We start from the raw sequence: 18,434 nt of genomic DNA, 5'->3' as shown, positions 1-18,434 counted from the left end.
CCAGAGTGCTAGGATTACAGGTGTGAGCCACTGCGCCCGGCCTACACATACTTTTGTGTATGTATATTTGCTTCAAAATCATCTTGTCAAAAGGAGGGAAGGAGGAACCGCAGCAACTTGTATAGAGAAGAGGAGCAACACTTGAAGCAGGCAGTCTCCATCTTCCTAGCAGTCTCACCCACAGCAGGAAGGCAAAGTCATCTAATGTCCCCAAGTCGGGCTTCTGAGAACCATAGTTTTTGCAGTTAATCTTCAATCTGACTTATCAGTAACTTCCAATCAACTAGAAGACACAGTAAGTGGGTTTTATTTTTGTACTCTAAATACTTCATTTATTTACTTACTACCTTCTATAGTTATCAAGGAAATAAAACGTAAAAGCACAGTAGTCAATTACATAGCTCTTATCAGAACCTAAAAAATACATCCTAGAAAGAAAGAAGCAATTCTTCTCCTTTTTGTCTTCTCTCTATCCTCTAATTTTTCTACATTGAATGTATAGTATTTGTGGGATTTCAGGTTTATTTTAATTTTTTTTTAAAGCGTACCTTCATGGTGAGGGGTTTTAAACATATTGATTCACTCAATTCACCATGTATTTCTGAGTGCCAACCCACTGTGACAGACTCCAGGGAATCGTGTACATCTGCAGCCTCTCTAAAGGAACAGTTCTTAATGTATTTGTATTTCATATGAGAAAAACGGAAACTAGTAAAGGAAATGACCTGCTGGCATGGGCAGAATTGGCAAAAGGTTTTTCTGTAAACTTCCTGGGACAGACTTTAGCTGAGTGAGGAAGAACTCTCCAGCAGCTAGCACTGTCTGCCTCTGCCCAGGCCGTTCTGGCTGGTGTTGGTCTACCCAGAGCAAGGAGCTCACTAACACAGAGGGGGAGTGCAGGGAGGCAGAGGAGATTCCAAAATCAATCACCAAGTGGAGTTAAAAGGCACTGACCCAACTGAAAATTATATCATGGGGAGGAAACAAAATCTAAAGAAATAGCATTTCTAATGAAGAGGTTCATGGTGTCACAGGAAGGGTAGGAAAAAAATCATACCTCCATTTTCTATTAGAAATTATTTCCTTTGATCATCATTCCATCTCTTGACAGGCTACAGATAAAGTCAGATATATCTGACCTTATCAAATATTTATAATCATAATATAACCTCAAACAAAAATAGGATACAATTTGAAAATGCAAGATATAATGCTCAACTTCGATCCCTAATTGTGATAAATATGAAGTTTGTCCTCTGTTATACCTCAAAGGCCACAGCTGCAGTTCTTTGCAGGTGTTTAATAAATTCCGGGGTTACCAGATATTCTGCCTTGTCAAATGATGACAAAATACCTATAATAGGCTAATTGTGTCATTTGACATGTGTACCTTTACTAGACATCTTGAACCTCCAAGACTGTTTATTGCTCTCTACCTTGCTCATGGAATCTACCTTTTATTCTCTATAATTTTGTAAAGCCAACCATAACCAGCCTTTAGCTCACTCATTATCCTTAATGTTTCCTTTAGGTGGTACTATGTCCATTGAGTTCAACATACGTTCATCATCAAGTAGCTAATACATGCTGGGCACTACGGAGTATGCAAATGAGTAAAACACAATCCCTGCTCATGAGGAGCTCACGATCTGATGCTCTGGTTCTTAACTTCAAGAAAATGCACATGAACACGAAATTTCAGACTCTCCAAAGCTCATTAACTCACAGACTCTCTAGAGCTAACCTGTGAACCCCACATTAAGAACTCAATCCAGTGCAAAAAACCAAAAAGGAGTCCACAGCAAGTTCTTAACCTAGGAATAACTGTGAGTTATAATTATACGATGATAGAATTTCAGAGCAAAGACAGAGATATAAATCATATGGTATCATCATGGATGACAGTGTGCTTAAATCAATCCGTCATCAATCATACGGCATCCCTGGCTTATGACAGGGTAGAGCCAGAGAGATAGCAAAGTGGGTCTTAAAAAACACATATATGCTGACATTGAGAAAGATTTGAAATTAAAATATGCTGTTTGCTAGTCCAATTAGGTGTGGCACTTTATGCTCTAACCCACAGTACAGCTGCTGGGACCTGTTTCTTATCTTAGTTAAAAATGTAAGTAGAGGAAAAACCACTTTGATACGATGAACAGAGACTAAATAAGCAGGAAAAGATTTCAGTTCTTAAGGATTAGTTGGCAGATTCCCTAAACAGAAGTGAAGCCACTCATCGCTTTCCTCGTCCCACACGAGGAGCAGGGGGAGACAGGCACAAGGGGAGGTGAGGGAGGCTTGGGTTTTCTGTTCGCTGTTTTATGTTACCTCTGCATCATATCTGACCGCAGCAGAGAATAATGAGAAGGCATTCTCCACAGTGATTCCTCGCTTGATAATGTGCTGACAAAGTTTTTTCAGTCTGTTTTCACAGTAAGATGTCGCCAAATCCAAAAGACCTAAGAGTAAGAAGTGTGAAAGGCTTAATCGAGTTTACAATAATTTTTCATATTTATAAACATATATGTTTCATCTTGGTGAACAGAGGTATGTAGGTAAATCAGCTGAAGTTCCTTAGTGAATAATATTCTTAATTTGGGTAAATAAATTCTTGTACTTCCTACCTTCTCCCCATCTCCAAAAACATACCACTCCTATACTCACTTGTTATACAATTTCTTCTACAGTACAAAGGAATGGCAAAAAATGAACTTACTTTCTCATTTTGTTTCCAAAATTCCATTAGCAGTTTATAACTCAATATTAAAATAAGTCCACAGTCATAAATAAACTGTGTCCATAATATCAACCATGATAACTATACAATACAATTTTTAAGGACATTTACTTCAAATTTTTTTTTAAAAACCAAGTAAAAGCCAATAAACCTGAAACTTTTTCCATTTCAGTACTCTAAGAACATGAGGAGATACGTTCTCGACCACACGGCCCGGCCAGTCCCACCGCAGCCACGGTACCTATGGCATCCTCTGGTGGCAGGTCCACCGTGTCTGTGTAGAGGTACTGGAGAAAGGCACGATACACGGGGTAAGAGAACTGGTCGATTTCTATCACTTCCTTCATGTCCTCGTTCCAATACGACTGGAACATGGAACGAAAGTGCTCACACCTAAAACAGAAAAGCAAAAGCTACCTAATTACGTTGATGAAATCAGAAAAACAGAGACCAGAGGTATCCTTAGCTTCTAAATCTGGGCCCACACACGCCAGGATCATGAATCTTTAGTTACTACTGTAAAAACATGCCATGTGCAAGGGGATTTATATACACTCATTTCACTTTTTATATCTCCTATCAAATATCACGAATTATACGCAGAGACTAGAAGTACCTAGCACTTCAACAGTACCAGTTTCCATTTGATGGTCACCAAGGTTTTTTGCTCACTTGTTTTGTTTTTTAAAGATATACAGAAATGTATTTTCAACAATGAAACAAAAGAAATTCAGAAATGAGAGTTCAGAACTTTTGACTATCTATTAACATCATTTAAATGACTCATTTGTTTTTATTGTATGTAATAAGTATATTCTTAAAACTGCTTTACATGTTAACTGGATTATATTAAGCTGATTATTGTTCCTTTATCTGACAGGATGATTTTTCTTCTTTTCTGCCTTGTCTTCAAAACAGCTGTCACCCACATTTTGCTTCCCTGCATTGCCTGCTCTCTTGCTCTCTCCCCAAGCCTGTTACCACTATTTAGAGACTCACGTTCCCAAGGACAGTCACATATTTCAAAAAAACCTAAATGGGTCTTCTTGCATTGTATTTACATGTACAAATCCACTTGCAAGAGGAACTGATTTCTGAATTTTGGATTTTCTTAAAGTATAACATTTTTTTTTAAAAAATCATCTTTTCAAATTCTTTTAAAGTGAGATATGGTACAAAGAGAAAAAATATTTTCAAAATCCATTCAGAATACTAAAAGCACAGCTCCACTAACATAAGAAAAGAAATAGTTGTCTAAAGCAAGGAATAATGGATGTAACAGGTCAGAGAACCATGCATGAAAGGAACAGACTGAACGCAGCTGCAGACAGAAACACTTCCAGTGCATCTTTTCAACTAATACTGTGCTTCAGATATTTACCCCCTTAGGTAATAAATGACATAGGGCTTTTCCAGTCCCTTAAAATGTATCATTTTGAAAATAGGGTTTCAACTAAATTTCCAAAAAGATTTGTAAATGGCCAATTTAATGGTCTTATTTCACGTGCCTCTTTCTCTGTAATGGCAGCCGCAGTGAGAACAGTCCGAATAGTTATTAATAATGCATGGTTCCCTCCCATTTCTACAGGCAACTCCTACCATTTACTACACCTAAAGAACTTTTCTTTAACTGGTAATCAGAAGTAACTGGTAAAAGAAGTCCAGCAGTCCTGACTATGGGAGTTTTCTGCTTGGGGAAAATGAATATTTAATCAAGAGTAAAAGAGAACATACACACTTTTCAATGACAACCTTTGTAATTTTTTTTAACCATTTAAACAAATTTTCCAATGGAAATGAGTATTCATAAGACCCTTAATTTAAAAATAATATAGACAAACACTTATACTCCCAGAGAGTATATGCAAAACTCTTCGACAATAAATGGACGGATACTACCTGCAAAAATACTAGGTTGTGACATTTCCGTCTACTACTGAGGCTACTTCTTATCCGGATCCATTTTGTGGAATACGAAATAAACAGAAATGGCAAAAAGAAAGCAAGGTTATTGATGTCTCTAAGCTCATACAAACATACCTGATTTTCAGAACAGCTTTATGCACATGAATATATTTCCCATCAATTCGAAATTTCAGATCGGCAGTTTCTGGACTATCGAATTCCTTCTTCAGTGACTCTGCAACTGTTAAAAAGTCTTCATGCTCTGAAGGCAATGAACACACTATTAATACAGAAAACTCAGGGAATAGATTCAAGATTTGAAAGACTTCAATTAGTATAGTGGATAATTTCATTTGTGTTTTTCAAGAGTTCATACCTTACTTAACAAATCAATTTTATAGTATTAAAATAAATTATCCTGCATCTATAAACTACCAAAAAATACAAGTATTTAGAAAGGCCAAATACCAGTCTTATATGCTTAGACATAAGAAATGTATGTTTTTAAAAAAAAAGTTATAGGTAGTCCATGATGATACAACCACTCTCTCAAAACGTGAGCAGTTCTCTTCTAAGACTAAAAATTTATCGATCCTCCTTGACTGAAACCCTAAGAATATCTTTTCTCTGCTTTGGGAGCGTTTCAGGTGGTCAGCATATCCAACTCAAGGAGGCCCAAAAAACAAACTTACTACTTAAGTGGTAATGCTAAGCAGTCATGTTCTTAAGCAGAGAAACTTTTTCCTAGGTTTCTGGAATCTAAACATCCCCCTTCACCCTAAAAAGCAATGTATAAACAATAATCTTTACACACTATCTAAAAACAGAGAAAATTTACCTGGCAACAACATACGTGCAAAGGGAACTATTTTACAAGAACATATGATCACCTTACCTGATAAGAATTATGTTATCATTACATGTATATAGAACTGTGTTATTATGAAGAAAAGCAAAGGCACTTATATAATTCCTGCAACACTTTCTTATGCTTTATACATATAAAAGAAGAAAAAAAATAGAAGAAGGCTAAGAGGGAAATCAAAAAATTCCAGAGACGCTCACTGGGCACTGAACCAAGCTGCTATGGACACAGGAGACAGGTTTCAACTGCCCCAGCTGAGAACGGTGACTTAATCAAAGAGCTCAGCTTCCAAGCCCTGGAAGAATCTGTGACGCTCAGTAGCCCGGTGTTACCAGGATAACTCCTAGATGAGGGGCAATGACTAAAACCTAGGCTGAAATTTAAGAAATAAGCTTATCCACAGCTTTATCATCAGTGTCTCCCAAGGAAATATCACCTGCCCAAGTCTTGTGACCTTAACCTACAGCCCTCCCTCAACCCCACACAAAGCAGAGCTCTCCTGGCTATGGAGGAAAAGGGGAAAAATCTCTAAAAAAAAACCAGGCTTTTAGCTGGGAGCAGTGGCTTGCACCTATAATCCCAGAACTTTGGGAGGCCAAAGTGGGAGGATCACTTGAGCCAGGAATTTGAGACCAGCCTGGGCAACACAGCAAGATCCCATCTTGACAAAAAAGTTAAAAATTAGCTGGGCATGGTAGTGCACACCTGTAGTCCCAGCCACTTGGGAGGCTGAGACAGGAGGATCACTTGAAGCCAGGCTGCAGTGAGCTACGATTGCCCACTGCACTCCAGCCTGGGGCAGGGGGTGCTTTCCCTGACCCTGTAACTTGGATCACTGGTGGATAAAAGAAAGGAAATGACAAAGATGGGCACAGAGTCCAGGAGGTTTGGACTGCTACCCAACCTATCCAAAAAAACAACTTCTCCTCACTGCCTCACCTTCTACAGCTAATCTTAAGGTTGAAATGAGATGACCCTTTTCCCCACTGTTTCTGGCAACAAGTGTAATACTCCTTTCAGAGAAGAAATATTCCTCAGAGGTGTAAATTCACCATCTGACTTTCTTCCTAACACTCAGCTAAGATCATAAACTAAGAAGAAAAAAACACTTCTGACATTTAGTGCGTGGAAGGGAAGGAAGTTATCTAGAAGATACATTCAATGGCCATAGTTCTTCAAAACTTAACATAAAAAAATGTTAGGACGTTTGTTCTGAAAAGGATGCCTGTGCCATTTTAAGATGCAAGACCCTGGAAAGCCTTTTATAAACAGATTCAGGTTAAGCAGTATATATAAATCTGAAGATGTGTACAGAATGCTTTGGCTGTGCATATTACACATATGTGCAATTATGGCCAAATAGTCCCATTCAATGAACTAAATTTTTATAAACATAATATTCACTGCAAAAAAAAAAAAGCCATTGTATTATAGCTAAAGAATTTGGCAAAATGAATTTAAAAGAAATGTTCAGTTTGTTTTACTTTAAGTTAAACAGCAGTTTTACTTTAAGTTAAATAGCAGTTTAACTCTTCCTAAACACACTCTTGCCCCCGTAACAACTGGTCACCTAATTATAGGGCAACTCCACCTGTCTAACACACCTGGGCATGACATGTATCAGAAGACAAACCTTCACTATCAATTGCTGAACAATCCAAATGCCTTAATTGTCAAGAATTCCATTAATTTTCAAGCACAAGGCATCATGACCCACTTATTTTCTACGTTTACAAACAGAGGCATTTAGAAGATATACGTTGGCAAAAAGGCATAAATGAAAAAGAATTAAAAGAAAAAGGTTAAAATTACCTTGTAAATGGCTACTCAACTTTAAGACATCTTAGCTTTTTCAACCAATAATAGACTCTTAAAGAAGATATTCAGAAAAAGTACAGATTATATAACTAAAGATCACCCTGAATTCCACTACCATTTATAATATCTCTGTTTTGATGTCCTTCCCAAATAAAAGAATTTGAAATCAGTTAAAAGACAGAGAGAAAGAAGGTGGGGTCTACTTGTCACCTTAAAAACCATAAGTTCTTCACTTCAAGTTCACTCTTGATTAGTATTATATTGAATTATGTAACAAATGTAGCATAACAAAAGCGCTTAAGAAAGGTTACCCAAATACTTATACATGAATGTCTATAATAGCATTATTCAAAATATTCAGCAGGTAGAAACAACTCAAGTGTTCATCAACAGATAAATGGACAAACAAAATGGGGTGTGTATACACACACACACACATGCAAACTGGAATATTATTCAGTCCTAAAAGGGAATAAAGTACTGACACGACAACACAGATGGGCCTCAGAAACACGAAGTACAAGAGGCCAGACACCGTAGGTCACACATTGCAGGCTTCCACTTGTATGAAATATCCAGCACAGGCAAATCCATAGGGAAAAAAAGCAGACTGGTTGTTGGTAAGGGCTAGGGGGAGGGGAGAAAGAGAGGACGTCTTAACGAGTATGGGGTTTTCTTTTGGGGTGATGAAAACATTTGGAACTTGATAAATGGTGGATTCACAGTATTGTGAGGGTACTAATGCCACTGAATTATATACTTTAAAATGGTTAATTTTATGTTATGTGAACTTGATATCAATTAAAATGAAAGCACTTAAGGAGAGAAAATAAGTCCGTGGGAATATTTCATAATATTTAATAAATCTGATTGTAAAAGTCTAATTTGGAGAAAAGTATAAATATTAAAGCTAATAGAGAATAAAACATTCTAGAACCTTAAAAAGCCCACAACCAGCAAATATGCAGGAAGAATGGTCAGTTGATGGTACTGTTCTTTCTGGGTGCTTTCTTACCCACAGACAGGAGGCGCCACGAGACAGCGGGAGTAGCAAAGCAGGCGAACACGTCGTCGGTGCAGGAGAAGTGGGTGAGATGGGGGAGGACCACCGACTGGCCCCGGCACTGGCCCCACATGTACACGTGCCCTCCCTGGGTCTTAGCAGCAGACGTATGGGCAGAGTGACAGGCTGCGATCTCCACTACCCTGAGAAGTTTTAAGAACAATGTATGTCACTTCACTATCACAGAAGCCCAGAGCACACTACACAAAACAATGAAAAAGTCCATGCTTGTTACACCTCAGAAAACAGCCCAAGATCCTGGAACATTAGCTGCCAAGTCACATCGACAAAACCAAAGATCAGGGCAAGAGCACTGTATTTCTCCCTAACTGCCCACTTTGCATCCTAAGCTCACACTGAGTTGGAATAAACAATACATACTGTTGCGGAAAACTTGGAAAATGGACTAGAAGTCAAAGTAAATGAGGAAAGTGGACAATTAAAAAAATGTACTGACAGTTCTGGGGGCTTATACAGTAGCAAAAAATACTGTCTTCAAGATACTATTTCCTCACAGAGACAACTTCTTCTGTCATCCCCTAAAGAACTCAGAACATGCATCAGGCTGGTAAGTACCAGTGGAGGGGTTACGGACTCTGAGCATTCCGACACAAAGGGACAGCAGGGCAGACTTCCTACACTTCTCAGGAGTATGCTTTGAGGCAGAGTCCCAGGACTGGAAGTCAATATCCCAAGACTTAGTGGGTAAGACCTCACAATTTGGCTGAGCAAACAGTAAGCATCTATTCCAGTAATACACATTACATCGAATCAATATTTAAACAGATAATGTCCCTTTTCAAGGGCGTATCTATTGAACAGTTATTTTAGTTGGCTCAAAGGAAAAATTCACACTACGTTTTGGATATCGACATGGTCACAGACCCTCTGTCTTCCCCACTAAATGGGCAACAACAAGCCTGCAGGAATTACACCAAGATGCGTTCATGCCTGTCAATCACAGGAGGTTATTTCAGAAAGCTGCTTAAGAATTATATCAACTTTATGTTCATTCTGGCTGGTACTCAACATTCTTTTGTTCAAAACAAGAATATTAATAAACAGAAGAGTCACGAAGCCAAACACCACAGCTCTGCCACACACAGTCCCAAGGGCACAAGGCACACACAGATCCAAGACACAGCACAGCCAAGTTACCTTTCTTTCTCCACCATGATGTGTGCTGGGCTTAGCAGGTTATTTTTATTGCCAGTTCCCAGCTGCCCGTATGTGTTAGCTCCCCAGGCATAGAGCAAGCCCTCATCTGTTAGTGCTAGAGTATGTGCATAGCCGCAGACAATCTGCAAGTAAATTTCAACGGTTACCATTAACAGGAAAACAGGAAGGGCAGGGAAAACATCTACTTAAAGGCTACAGCCAGCTTGTGCAGAATGCCAATTCATCATCAGGTGTGGACTGACATTTGCTAGAACATTAAAAAAGCATTAGAAAAGCCTAAACCTTAGACTGTTGAATTTTTCCATTAGTTTTTTCTTTTATTTCTTTTTGAACTTGTCAAGATTAATGTGCCTGCATCACGGTCTTCCTTCTCCTAGTAGGAATTTAGGGAAGATATAACACTAAATGTGGGAGATGAAGGCATAGGGTATTGCCAGAAAAGACTGACTGAAGAGTAAACCTCCAATATTTCTCCAAGCTGGAGCGGGGAAGGGAGAAGGGGGCCGGCTAGCTGAGAGGGCACCACACGTACCTGGTTCACACAAACACTGTGCAAGGCTGCCACTCTCACAGGGGTCAGCTGATTGCCGTTGTTTCCCAAGCCCAGCTGGCCGTTGCCATTGTAGCCCCAGCCATACACCTTAAGAGAGGAGAGAAAGGGAAAGAACGAGCTTTTAAAACTGTTAGTAGGAAGGAAGAGATAAAAATCCAGTCCACCCAAAAAAATCAGATACTTCCAACACCATATTCTACTCTGCGGGATCCTACAACTGATCTCCAAATAGAAGATATTTTGGGGGTGGCGATGACAGTTTGGCACCAGTTCCTATTCCATGACTCACTAGTTATTTAGCCTTTGGCACATCACTCTTTCCTGTTTTATACATGAGAAAGCTGAAGCTCGCTAACAATTATTAAGCACCTACTGGATGTCAGGACGCTGTGAAAGGTAACAGGAATAAGTTTTTGGTTACAGTTTAACAGGGGAGATCAACACATGCAAACATTTGCAGACAGGTAGCAAATGCTACCATAGAGACACAATCAAGGCACTACAGGAACAGCAAGGAAGGCTTTAGCTCTAGGAAGAAAGTTTAGGGAAGACTTTTCAGAAAGTGGACAACTGAGCAGGGTTGAAGGATGAACGAGGGCCAAGGCGTTCCAGGCAGAAGTCGCTGAATGTGCTGGAGGCCGGCTCAGAAGACAAGTAGGTGGGCCTGGCTGGTCACATCTGGGGTAGATGTAAGAGAAAAGACTTAGAAGGAACGCAAGGGCCAGGAGACAAAGTGACCAACACACACCAGGGAAAGGGAAATGTGACTAAATTTTCCACTGAAATATGTCAAAACAGATTAATTAAATTTGCATTTTGAAAGATCCCTCTGGCCACAACATGAGGGGTGACAGGAGCATACAAGACTAGAGGCAGGAAGACCATTTTGGAGGTAGTTTGGTCTCTCATCACAGTGAGCTCTGGAGTGGCAGTGGGGCCAAGAGAGGGGATGGAGAGGAAGGGGATGAGCAGGGACTTCCCAGAACGTGGTGAGCCCTAAATGTCTGGAGCAAGAGGGGTCCATCTGCTGAGAGTAACAGAGCTGGGTGCAGGTTTGACAGGACTGTTAAAGGTTTACAATAGCCAGTGGAAACAGGAAAAAGTATTGACCAGGAACAAATAATGGTCTAGCTCAAAGTAGAAACTCGAGATTTGTAGGGCACCAAGCCCCACAGCAACACAGGGGCTGTACCCAGGGGCTTTTCAGGGCAATGCCATGGAGGGGAAAGCGGGCGTGGACTTGAGGGTCCCAGTGAGAGATGGTTAAAGGCACTTTCATCCAATACCAGAAGTGTAACAGGTGGGAACTTCCTGGAGGGAAATTGGTAATAGCTATCAACGGGCATACACCTTGACCAAGAAATTCTATTTCCAGGAATTTATTCTACAGAAATAATTGCCTAAGTGTACAAAGATACACACACACAGAGTAACACAGAAAATCAGTGTAACATCGCTCATAACAGCAAAAACTTAGAAACAACTGAAATGTCCATCAGTAGAGCTCTGGATGTGGATCACCCATAGAGACGAAACTAAGCAGCCACCGGGACAAAAAGGTCTGTACAAACGGTCTGAAAACAGACACAGATAAATACATGCTGTCAAATGGGGAAGGGGGAAGCAAGCTGAGGAACAGCAGAGAAAAGCAGCAGTAGGTATAATCATGCCATTTAAAAAAAAATTATAAACATCCATATATAATTATCTACAGAAAAGAAGTCCAAAAGGATATGCATGAAACTATTAACAAGATATGGAAAAAGGTATTCACTTTTTATTTTATGTTTCACCTGTTGTCTTCCTTTGTTAAAATAAGCACATACTAATAATTTAAAAATTAAACTTATTTTTTAAAATAAAGGAGAAATGAAGAATACTGGAATGGAGGATATCTGATGCCTATCTCAAGGAATTCTAAAGTCATCCAGGATGATATCAGAATTGATAAAAAAAAATAAGTTAACATAGGTGAGCATTCAGTAAACTCTAAGGCACCCTAGGACCCCAATGCATGATGCCATAATGTCTGTGTCCAAAATCTGTATAATTTTCATGCACTAAACATGCACAGGTAGTAACTGGCCCATTTAAGTAGAAGTTGCAACCAGAGATAATTTCATAGAAATAACCATCAACTCAAAGGTGATCACAGTAGAGGATAACTGAAGGATAAGTTTTAAAAAGTAGCTAACAACAATCAGGACAAAAAAAAATCTGCTTTTGCAAATTGCTACCTCCTGTAAACAAACATTCAAGATGTAGGTGGGTAGTTCTACAAAGACTTTATCAGCTAACTTTTAAAAACTTGCACAGTTGACATTTTCATTGAAAGAGACATAGTATTATTATTTAATCCATTACATTAAACACCACAAGTACCTTTATGTATTAGGTTATTTGGATCTTGGCCAAAAATAAAATTTAGACACACTACAATCTATACTTGCAGACAAATCTTGGAATTTAAAGAAAGTCATCCTGAGGAGCAAACATCCTCCAGCTACTCCTCAGTCAACTCTCAATGGAGCTACCAAAACAAAGCACTCTTCCTTCCATGATCTGATACATGCACCTCATGAAGAAACTGACATTTAATTGAAAAAGGAGGTGGGGGGGGAGTGGGAATGGAGAGAGAGCTCACCTCACCATTGTCTAGAACGGCCATGGATGATGTCTGACCACAGGCAATGCCAACCACCCTCTTAATATGTAAACAGTTTGTAACTTTTCGAGGAGTTGGTTGATTTGCTGTAGAACCTGATCCCACCTGACCACAGTTGTTATACCCCCAAGCAAACACCTACAAAAGAAGGGAAAAAGAAAAAGAAATAAGATGAAAATTTGACCTCTAACACAATCATAAAATAAAAGTAAACCTACTTAATGAGTATTTACTATGTGCTAAAAGGTTCTAAATGCTTTACACACATTAACCTATTTAATCCTCTTAGTAATCCTGCAAGGTGACCCTGGCGTAGGTAACATTATCATCCCCATTATATACATGGCAACTGAAACACAGATAGGTTAAGTGACTTGATAGGGGCTCCATGGCTAGTAAGTAGTGCGAGTGGAATTTAAGCTCAAGCAGTCTCCCTATGCTCTTAACCACTATGCTATGCTGCCTCTATAACTATTGCAACTATACAGATGCACATAAATAATTGGGGTGGAAGGGTCTCACTATGTTGCCCAGGCTGGTCTCAAACTCCTGGGCTCAAGCAATCCTCTGGCCTCAGCCTCCCGGGTAGCTGGGACTGCAGGTACATGCCACTATAGGTACACACCACTGTGCCAGCCTTCTATATATTTCTCAATGTGCCATCAATAGGAAATGAGGTATATGCTACATAACTATCAATAATGTAAAAAATTTGGTCAACTCTTGGGGCACAAATATTCATTGTTTTTCATGGAAACCATTCTAAACAGGAATGTAAACAGAGAGAAGAATTAGGGAAGGGGTGTTGGCAGTAGAGGAAATAACTTCCTCTAACACCAGGAGAATTTCTAAGACCCCACCCCCCACCCCCCTTCACTTGCCTGCAGGAAGCAGTCCATGCACATCCTGAGTTTGGCCTCCATGATTCTTTCTTTCCTATGTCAGCACTTTCTATCTAAGTTCACATGTTGGATACTGCCCAAGGCAACAACAGCAAAACCCACTGCTGTCTTAAAGAGTATGTGCTATGCAGGTTCATTTCACAGATACAAAGAAATAACCTTAATACTTCCTCAAAATATACTCACAGGAATATCCAGTATAATAATGCAAATATTTAGCACAATTATCCAAAGTAACATATGCTTAAGGTTAAAAAAAAAAAGCAGGAATCAAGCCTGTACAAATTAGCAAATTTTGTCTAATTTCAACAATCATTCTCTGGCCATTCTCAAATATAGCAAGTTCCTTTGCAACGCTGCTGCCTTTCATTTAAAAACTGGAACTGTAGCTCCACTAACCAAGAGACGCACCAAGAAAGTGGATTCTAGGCACAAAGCCTGTGCGCCACGCCTGGCTCCAGCACATCCCAGCCGTGAAACCTGGAGCTTTTTAGCTTCTTCATCTGTAATTTGTCCTACTTAGTAAAATCACTATCACACCACTGAAGAACTTTAAACAGAGGAACAATATGATCTAATTTGTGGTTTAGAAATCATAGGGGGATAGAGATGTGATCAATTAAACAGGTAGATCAATTAAAAAGTTATGAACAGAAGAGACTATAGTAGTAGTCCAAGCAGAACACGACAAGACCTGAACAAAGGCGATGGAGATAGAGAGAGGACAAATGATAGAAGGGATTAGAAGGGAAATCAGCAGGATGAGTAACCTTTAAGGTGAGTACAGAACTTGGGGGCTGAACAGGTGGTATATTTTCTCCAACATCATTACATGGACTGAAAAACAAAATAGACCTTAAAGGATGGGGGTCATTAAAAAAAAATAAGTACAGAACACTGTTCCACAAATCTGATTTGCAATCTTAGCAGAGCATGAGACTCAGCTGCCTTAAGATCGAAGTCTGTCAGCAAGAGTGGTGCTGTTTACGTAATACAGATTATGTTAGAGAAAGAGTGTGTCCCCACAATGTTTTTAGCTACACACACAGGGCTACTATTTTCATATCATACCAAATACAAAAATGGTCATTATTTCTTTTTTTTTTTAAAAGCAAGGAACTTTCATGATAGCCAAAAGTAGAAGCAACCCAAGTGTCCATCGATGGATGAATAGATGAACAAAATGTGGTATATAGCAAGTCCTCAAATAACGCTGCTATAACATTAATGAGAAAAAAAAATTGATTCCTGGCCAGGGCCACTGTCTGTGTAGAGTTTGCACGTCCTCCCCACCTCTGTGTGTTTTCTCTGGGTGCTCCGGTTTCCTCCCACATGCCAAAGCTGTGTACAATAGGCTGTGTCTAAGCTGTGCATGTGTTTTAACAGTCCTGTGGATGCACCCTGCGACAGGACGGCATCCTGTCCAGCGCTTGTCCCCATCTTATACCCTGAGCTTCGGGCCACTCGTGACCCTAAAGTGAATGAGTGGGTTGGAAAATGAATAAATGAAAATACAAATTATTGTGAAATAAAAATTTATAAAGTAGATGATAATCATACAAATGCACGACGATAAACAATGCAGTTCAAAAGCACGCCGCAAGCTGTCATGTTTGTGATTGTTTTTGAACTGTGTGGTGGTAGGATGTACTACTCACAGTTCTTGACTTGCAAACATTTATTCCTTGATTTAACCCCACCACCACTATGACCACCCTCACTCACTGATTCCCCAAAAACTAGGTAAATAATTTTCTTGTTTTTATTAATATTTCTTTAATACATGTGTAGTTCACATTTACTTCAATGTTTAACATGAGACGTGGTTTGGGTCTTTATTTAGAAGTTTGGTGATGTTTTTGTGACTAGAAATACGTCATAAGAACTTAACTCTTAGGCCGGGGCGGTGGCTCACGCCTGTAATCCTAGCCCTCTGGGAGGCCGAGGTGGGTGGATCATTTGAGCTCAGGAGTTTGAGACCAGCCTGAGCAAGAGCAAGACCCCGTCTCTACTAAAAATAGAAAGAAATTAGCTGGACAACTAAAAACATATACCGGGCATAGTGGCGCATGCCTGTAGTCCCAGCTACTCGGGAGGCTGAGGCATTAGGATCGCTTGAGCCCAGGAGTTTGACATTGCTGCAAGCTAGGCTGACGCCACTGTACTCTAGCTTGGGCAACAGAGTAAGACCCTGTCTCAAAAAAAAAAAAGAAAAAGAAAAGAACTTAACTCCTGATTACATCAATTAGCCCATGACAAAACTGGTTTCATTACAAGTCGTTTCGTTTAAAGTCACAGTTTCCAAGAACCTGTCCATGACGGCAAGTGAGGACTTACTATATGCACACAATGGAATATTATTCAGCCTTAAGAGGAAGTAAATCCTGTCACATGCTACAACGTGGAAGAACCTTGAGGACATTGTGCTGAGTGAAATAAGTCAGTCGCAAAAGAACAAATACTGTATGATTCCACTTATATGAGGTACCTAGAGCAGTCAAACTTATAGAAACAAAGTAGAAAGGTGGCTGTCGGGTTTAGAGGGAGGAGAAAATGGAGAGTTTAATAGGCACAGAACTTCAGTCTCACAAGATGAAAAAAGTGCTGTGGGCGGGTAGTGGTGACAGTTGCACAATAATGTGAATGTACTTAATGCCAATGAACTATACACTTAAAAACAGTTAAGATGGTAAATTTTATGTGAATTTTACCACAATTTTAAAAACACAGAATAAAGAATAAAAGCAGTGTACTTACCTCTCCATCAGCTGCCAGAGCCATTGAATGATGTGAGCCACAGGCTACTTCAACCACTTGCTTAATCAAGAGATTGGTACACACCTGGATGGGAGCGATGCCTTGGTTGGTGGTCCCATTCCCAAGCTGGCTATATCCATTGTGGCCCCAGGCATAAACCACCCCATCTATACACAAAGAACACAAAGAATCAGCTCCAAGAAATGGTAAGCCCTGTACTTTGTTCCCCAGAACTTTGTTCAATTCATTCTCCAACCTTCATTTCTCTCACGTTGCCCCCTTATCTTTATTACGAAACCACTGATGGGGTAGGGAGAGAGGGATGGATGAGACAACAGGATAGATGGATACAAAACCCTTAAAGAAGGGACTTGGTACTAACATAGATGGAAGATCAGCTTCGTGGTTGGAAGTCAAAATTTATATAAACAAAAATTAGACTTTCTAAACACTTTGATTCATCTCAGCAGCTTGTGTGTCAGGTACCAAGCAAAAGAAAGAAGACGCAGAAAAGCTCAACACTAAGGTTTACCATCACTTTACCAAATACCAAGTCTCAGGGAAGCCCTGGGAGGTGTATGTGTCACTCACTCACAAAGTACAGACGAAAGATGTACACTGTTTGCAAGGGTAGCAAAAATCACAGAGCCTCTCTCAGGCAGACGATTTTAGTGGCATGAAATCTGGCTTTTTTTTTTTTTTACATAAAGCAACCATTTTATTATTATTCTGTATGTCAGGAATCTGGACAGAGGACAATGGAGATGGCTTGTCTTTGCTCCATGATATGTGTGATCTCAGGAAGATTCAAAGGCTGAGGATTACTCAATGGCTGGGCGCTGGCATCATCTGGAGGCATCTTCACTTCCGCTGTGTGGCTATCTTTGGAAAGTATAATCAGCTTCTTATAAAGGACACAACTCAGGAACAACCAAATGGAGGAGAGGCATACAGCAAGGTTAAGAGGTGGGCTGCGCAGAGCTTCCATGCCCTCCCTGGCCACAGCACCTTGACATGTTCACCAACCTGGAATCTCCTCTGTCTGCATTTTTTTTAAGAGACAGGGTCTCTCTGTTAGCCAGGCTGGAGTGCAGTTGACGCGATCATAGCTCACTGCAGCCTTGAACTCCTAAGCTCAGGCAATCCTCCTGCCTCAGCCTCCCAAATAGTTGGGGCTACAGGCACAGGCCACCACACAGACTAATTCTTCCCTTCCTCCCTTCCTTCCTTCCTCCCTCCCTCCTTTTTTTTTTTTTTTATGTAGAGATGGGGTCTCGGTATGTTGCCTAGGCTGGTCTCGAACTCCTGGGCTCAAACGATCCTCCTCCCGCCTGGGCCTCCCAAAGTGCTGGGATTACAGGCGTGAGCCACCACGCCCAGCTCTGTCGGAATTATTTTAAAATGACTACTTTTCTGTTTTGTGTCCTCACTGGAAGTATCAGTATCGTCGTTTTGTGGATTTCTTTCCATAGCATGTCTGTGGATCAAGGGCAGGTCTCCCAAGTTATGTATCCTTCTCTTGTTTCCCATGGTAATAAAACATCCCAACCTATTAAGGACGATCTACCCAGCAACAATATCCGAGAGCAACAGCAGAAATCCAAGTGTTATAGTGAGGCTTCTGGTCACTAACCATATTCCCCAAGCAACCAGGGGGAACAGACTTCTAGTTATCTACTCTAAAATGGTGACAGCTGCACAAACTTAGAGTCCTCTTCCAGACTCAAGGCTGATCTAGAGAACTTCTGACATTTGGCTCACAAGAGGTGTTTCCTATTACAGAAATCATGACAGAAACCATAAGTGGGAAGTTTCATCCTAAGAAAAATGAGGCTGAAGACTGAGAGTATAAAACTTAAAAAATATGATCCACAATATTATGTTAGAGTTATATTAACATTAGGTGAAAGAAATGTCCAAACCTATGAATGTTTTATCTCCTAAAAACAGAAAAATAGACTTGAGTAGAGAAATATATACTTTGTTT

At 40.0% G+C, this 18,434-nt stretch overlaps 1 protein-coding gene across 7 annotated transcripts in view; it reads right to left on the bottom strand.

Annotated features, from left to right (window-relative positions):
- RCBTB1 (regulator of chromosome condensation (RCC1) and BTB (POZ) domain containing protein 1) overlaps positions 1-18,434 on the bottom strand; it is a 47,883-nt gene that overhangs the window by 5,401 nt on the left and 24,048 nt on the right. For 5 of the 7 annotated variants that reach the window (XM_012648991.1, XM_012649009.1, XM_012648982.1 and 2 more), the window contains exons 5-11: positions 12,768-12,926; positions 10,103-10,210; positions 9,550-9,692; positions 8,344-8,534; positions 4,781-4,907; positions 2,982-3,133; positions 2,332-2,462 (exon numbers count right to left, since the gene is read on the bottom strand). In XM_012648991.1, coding sequence (XP_012504445.1) covers positions 2,332-2,462; positions 2,982-3,133; positions 4,781-4,907; positions 8,344-8,534; positions 9,550-9,692; positions 10,103-10,210; positions 12,768-12,926 — 1,011 coding nt within the window. Of the gene's footprint in view, positions 1-55; positions 284-2,331; positions 2,463-2,981; positions 3,134-4,780; positions 4,908-8,343; positions 8,535-9,549; positions 9,693-10,102; positions 10,211-12,767; positions 12,927-16,447; positions 16,611-18,434 lie in introns of those variants that run through there. The other 2 variants (XM_012649034.1, XM_012649026.1) reach the window with 2 other exon arrangements.

The sequence above is a fragment of the Propithecus coquereli genome, unplaced genomic scaffold, assembly GCF_000956105.1.
Source record: "Propithecus coquereli isolate 6110/MARCELLA unplaced genomic scaffold, Pcoq_1.0 Scaffold11, whole genome shotgun sequence".
NCBI classification, from domain to species: domain Eukaryota; kingdom Metazoa; phylum Chordata; class Mammalia; order Primates; family Indriidae; genus Propithecus; species Propithecus coquereli.
The sequence above is the reverse complement of the archived record's forward strand: the minus strand, read 5'-3'. Positions and strand labels throughout refer to the sequence as shown.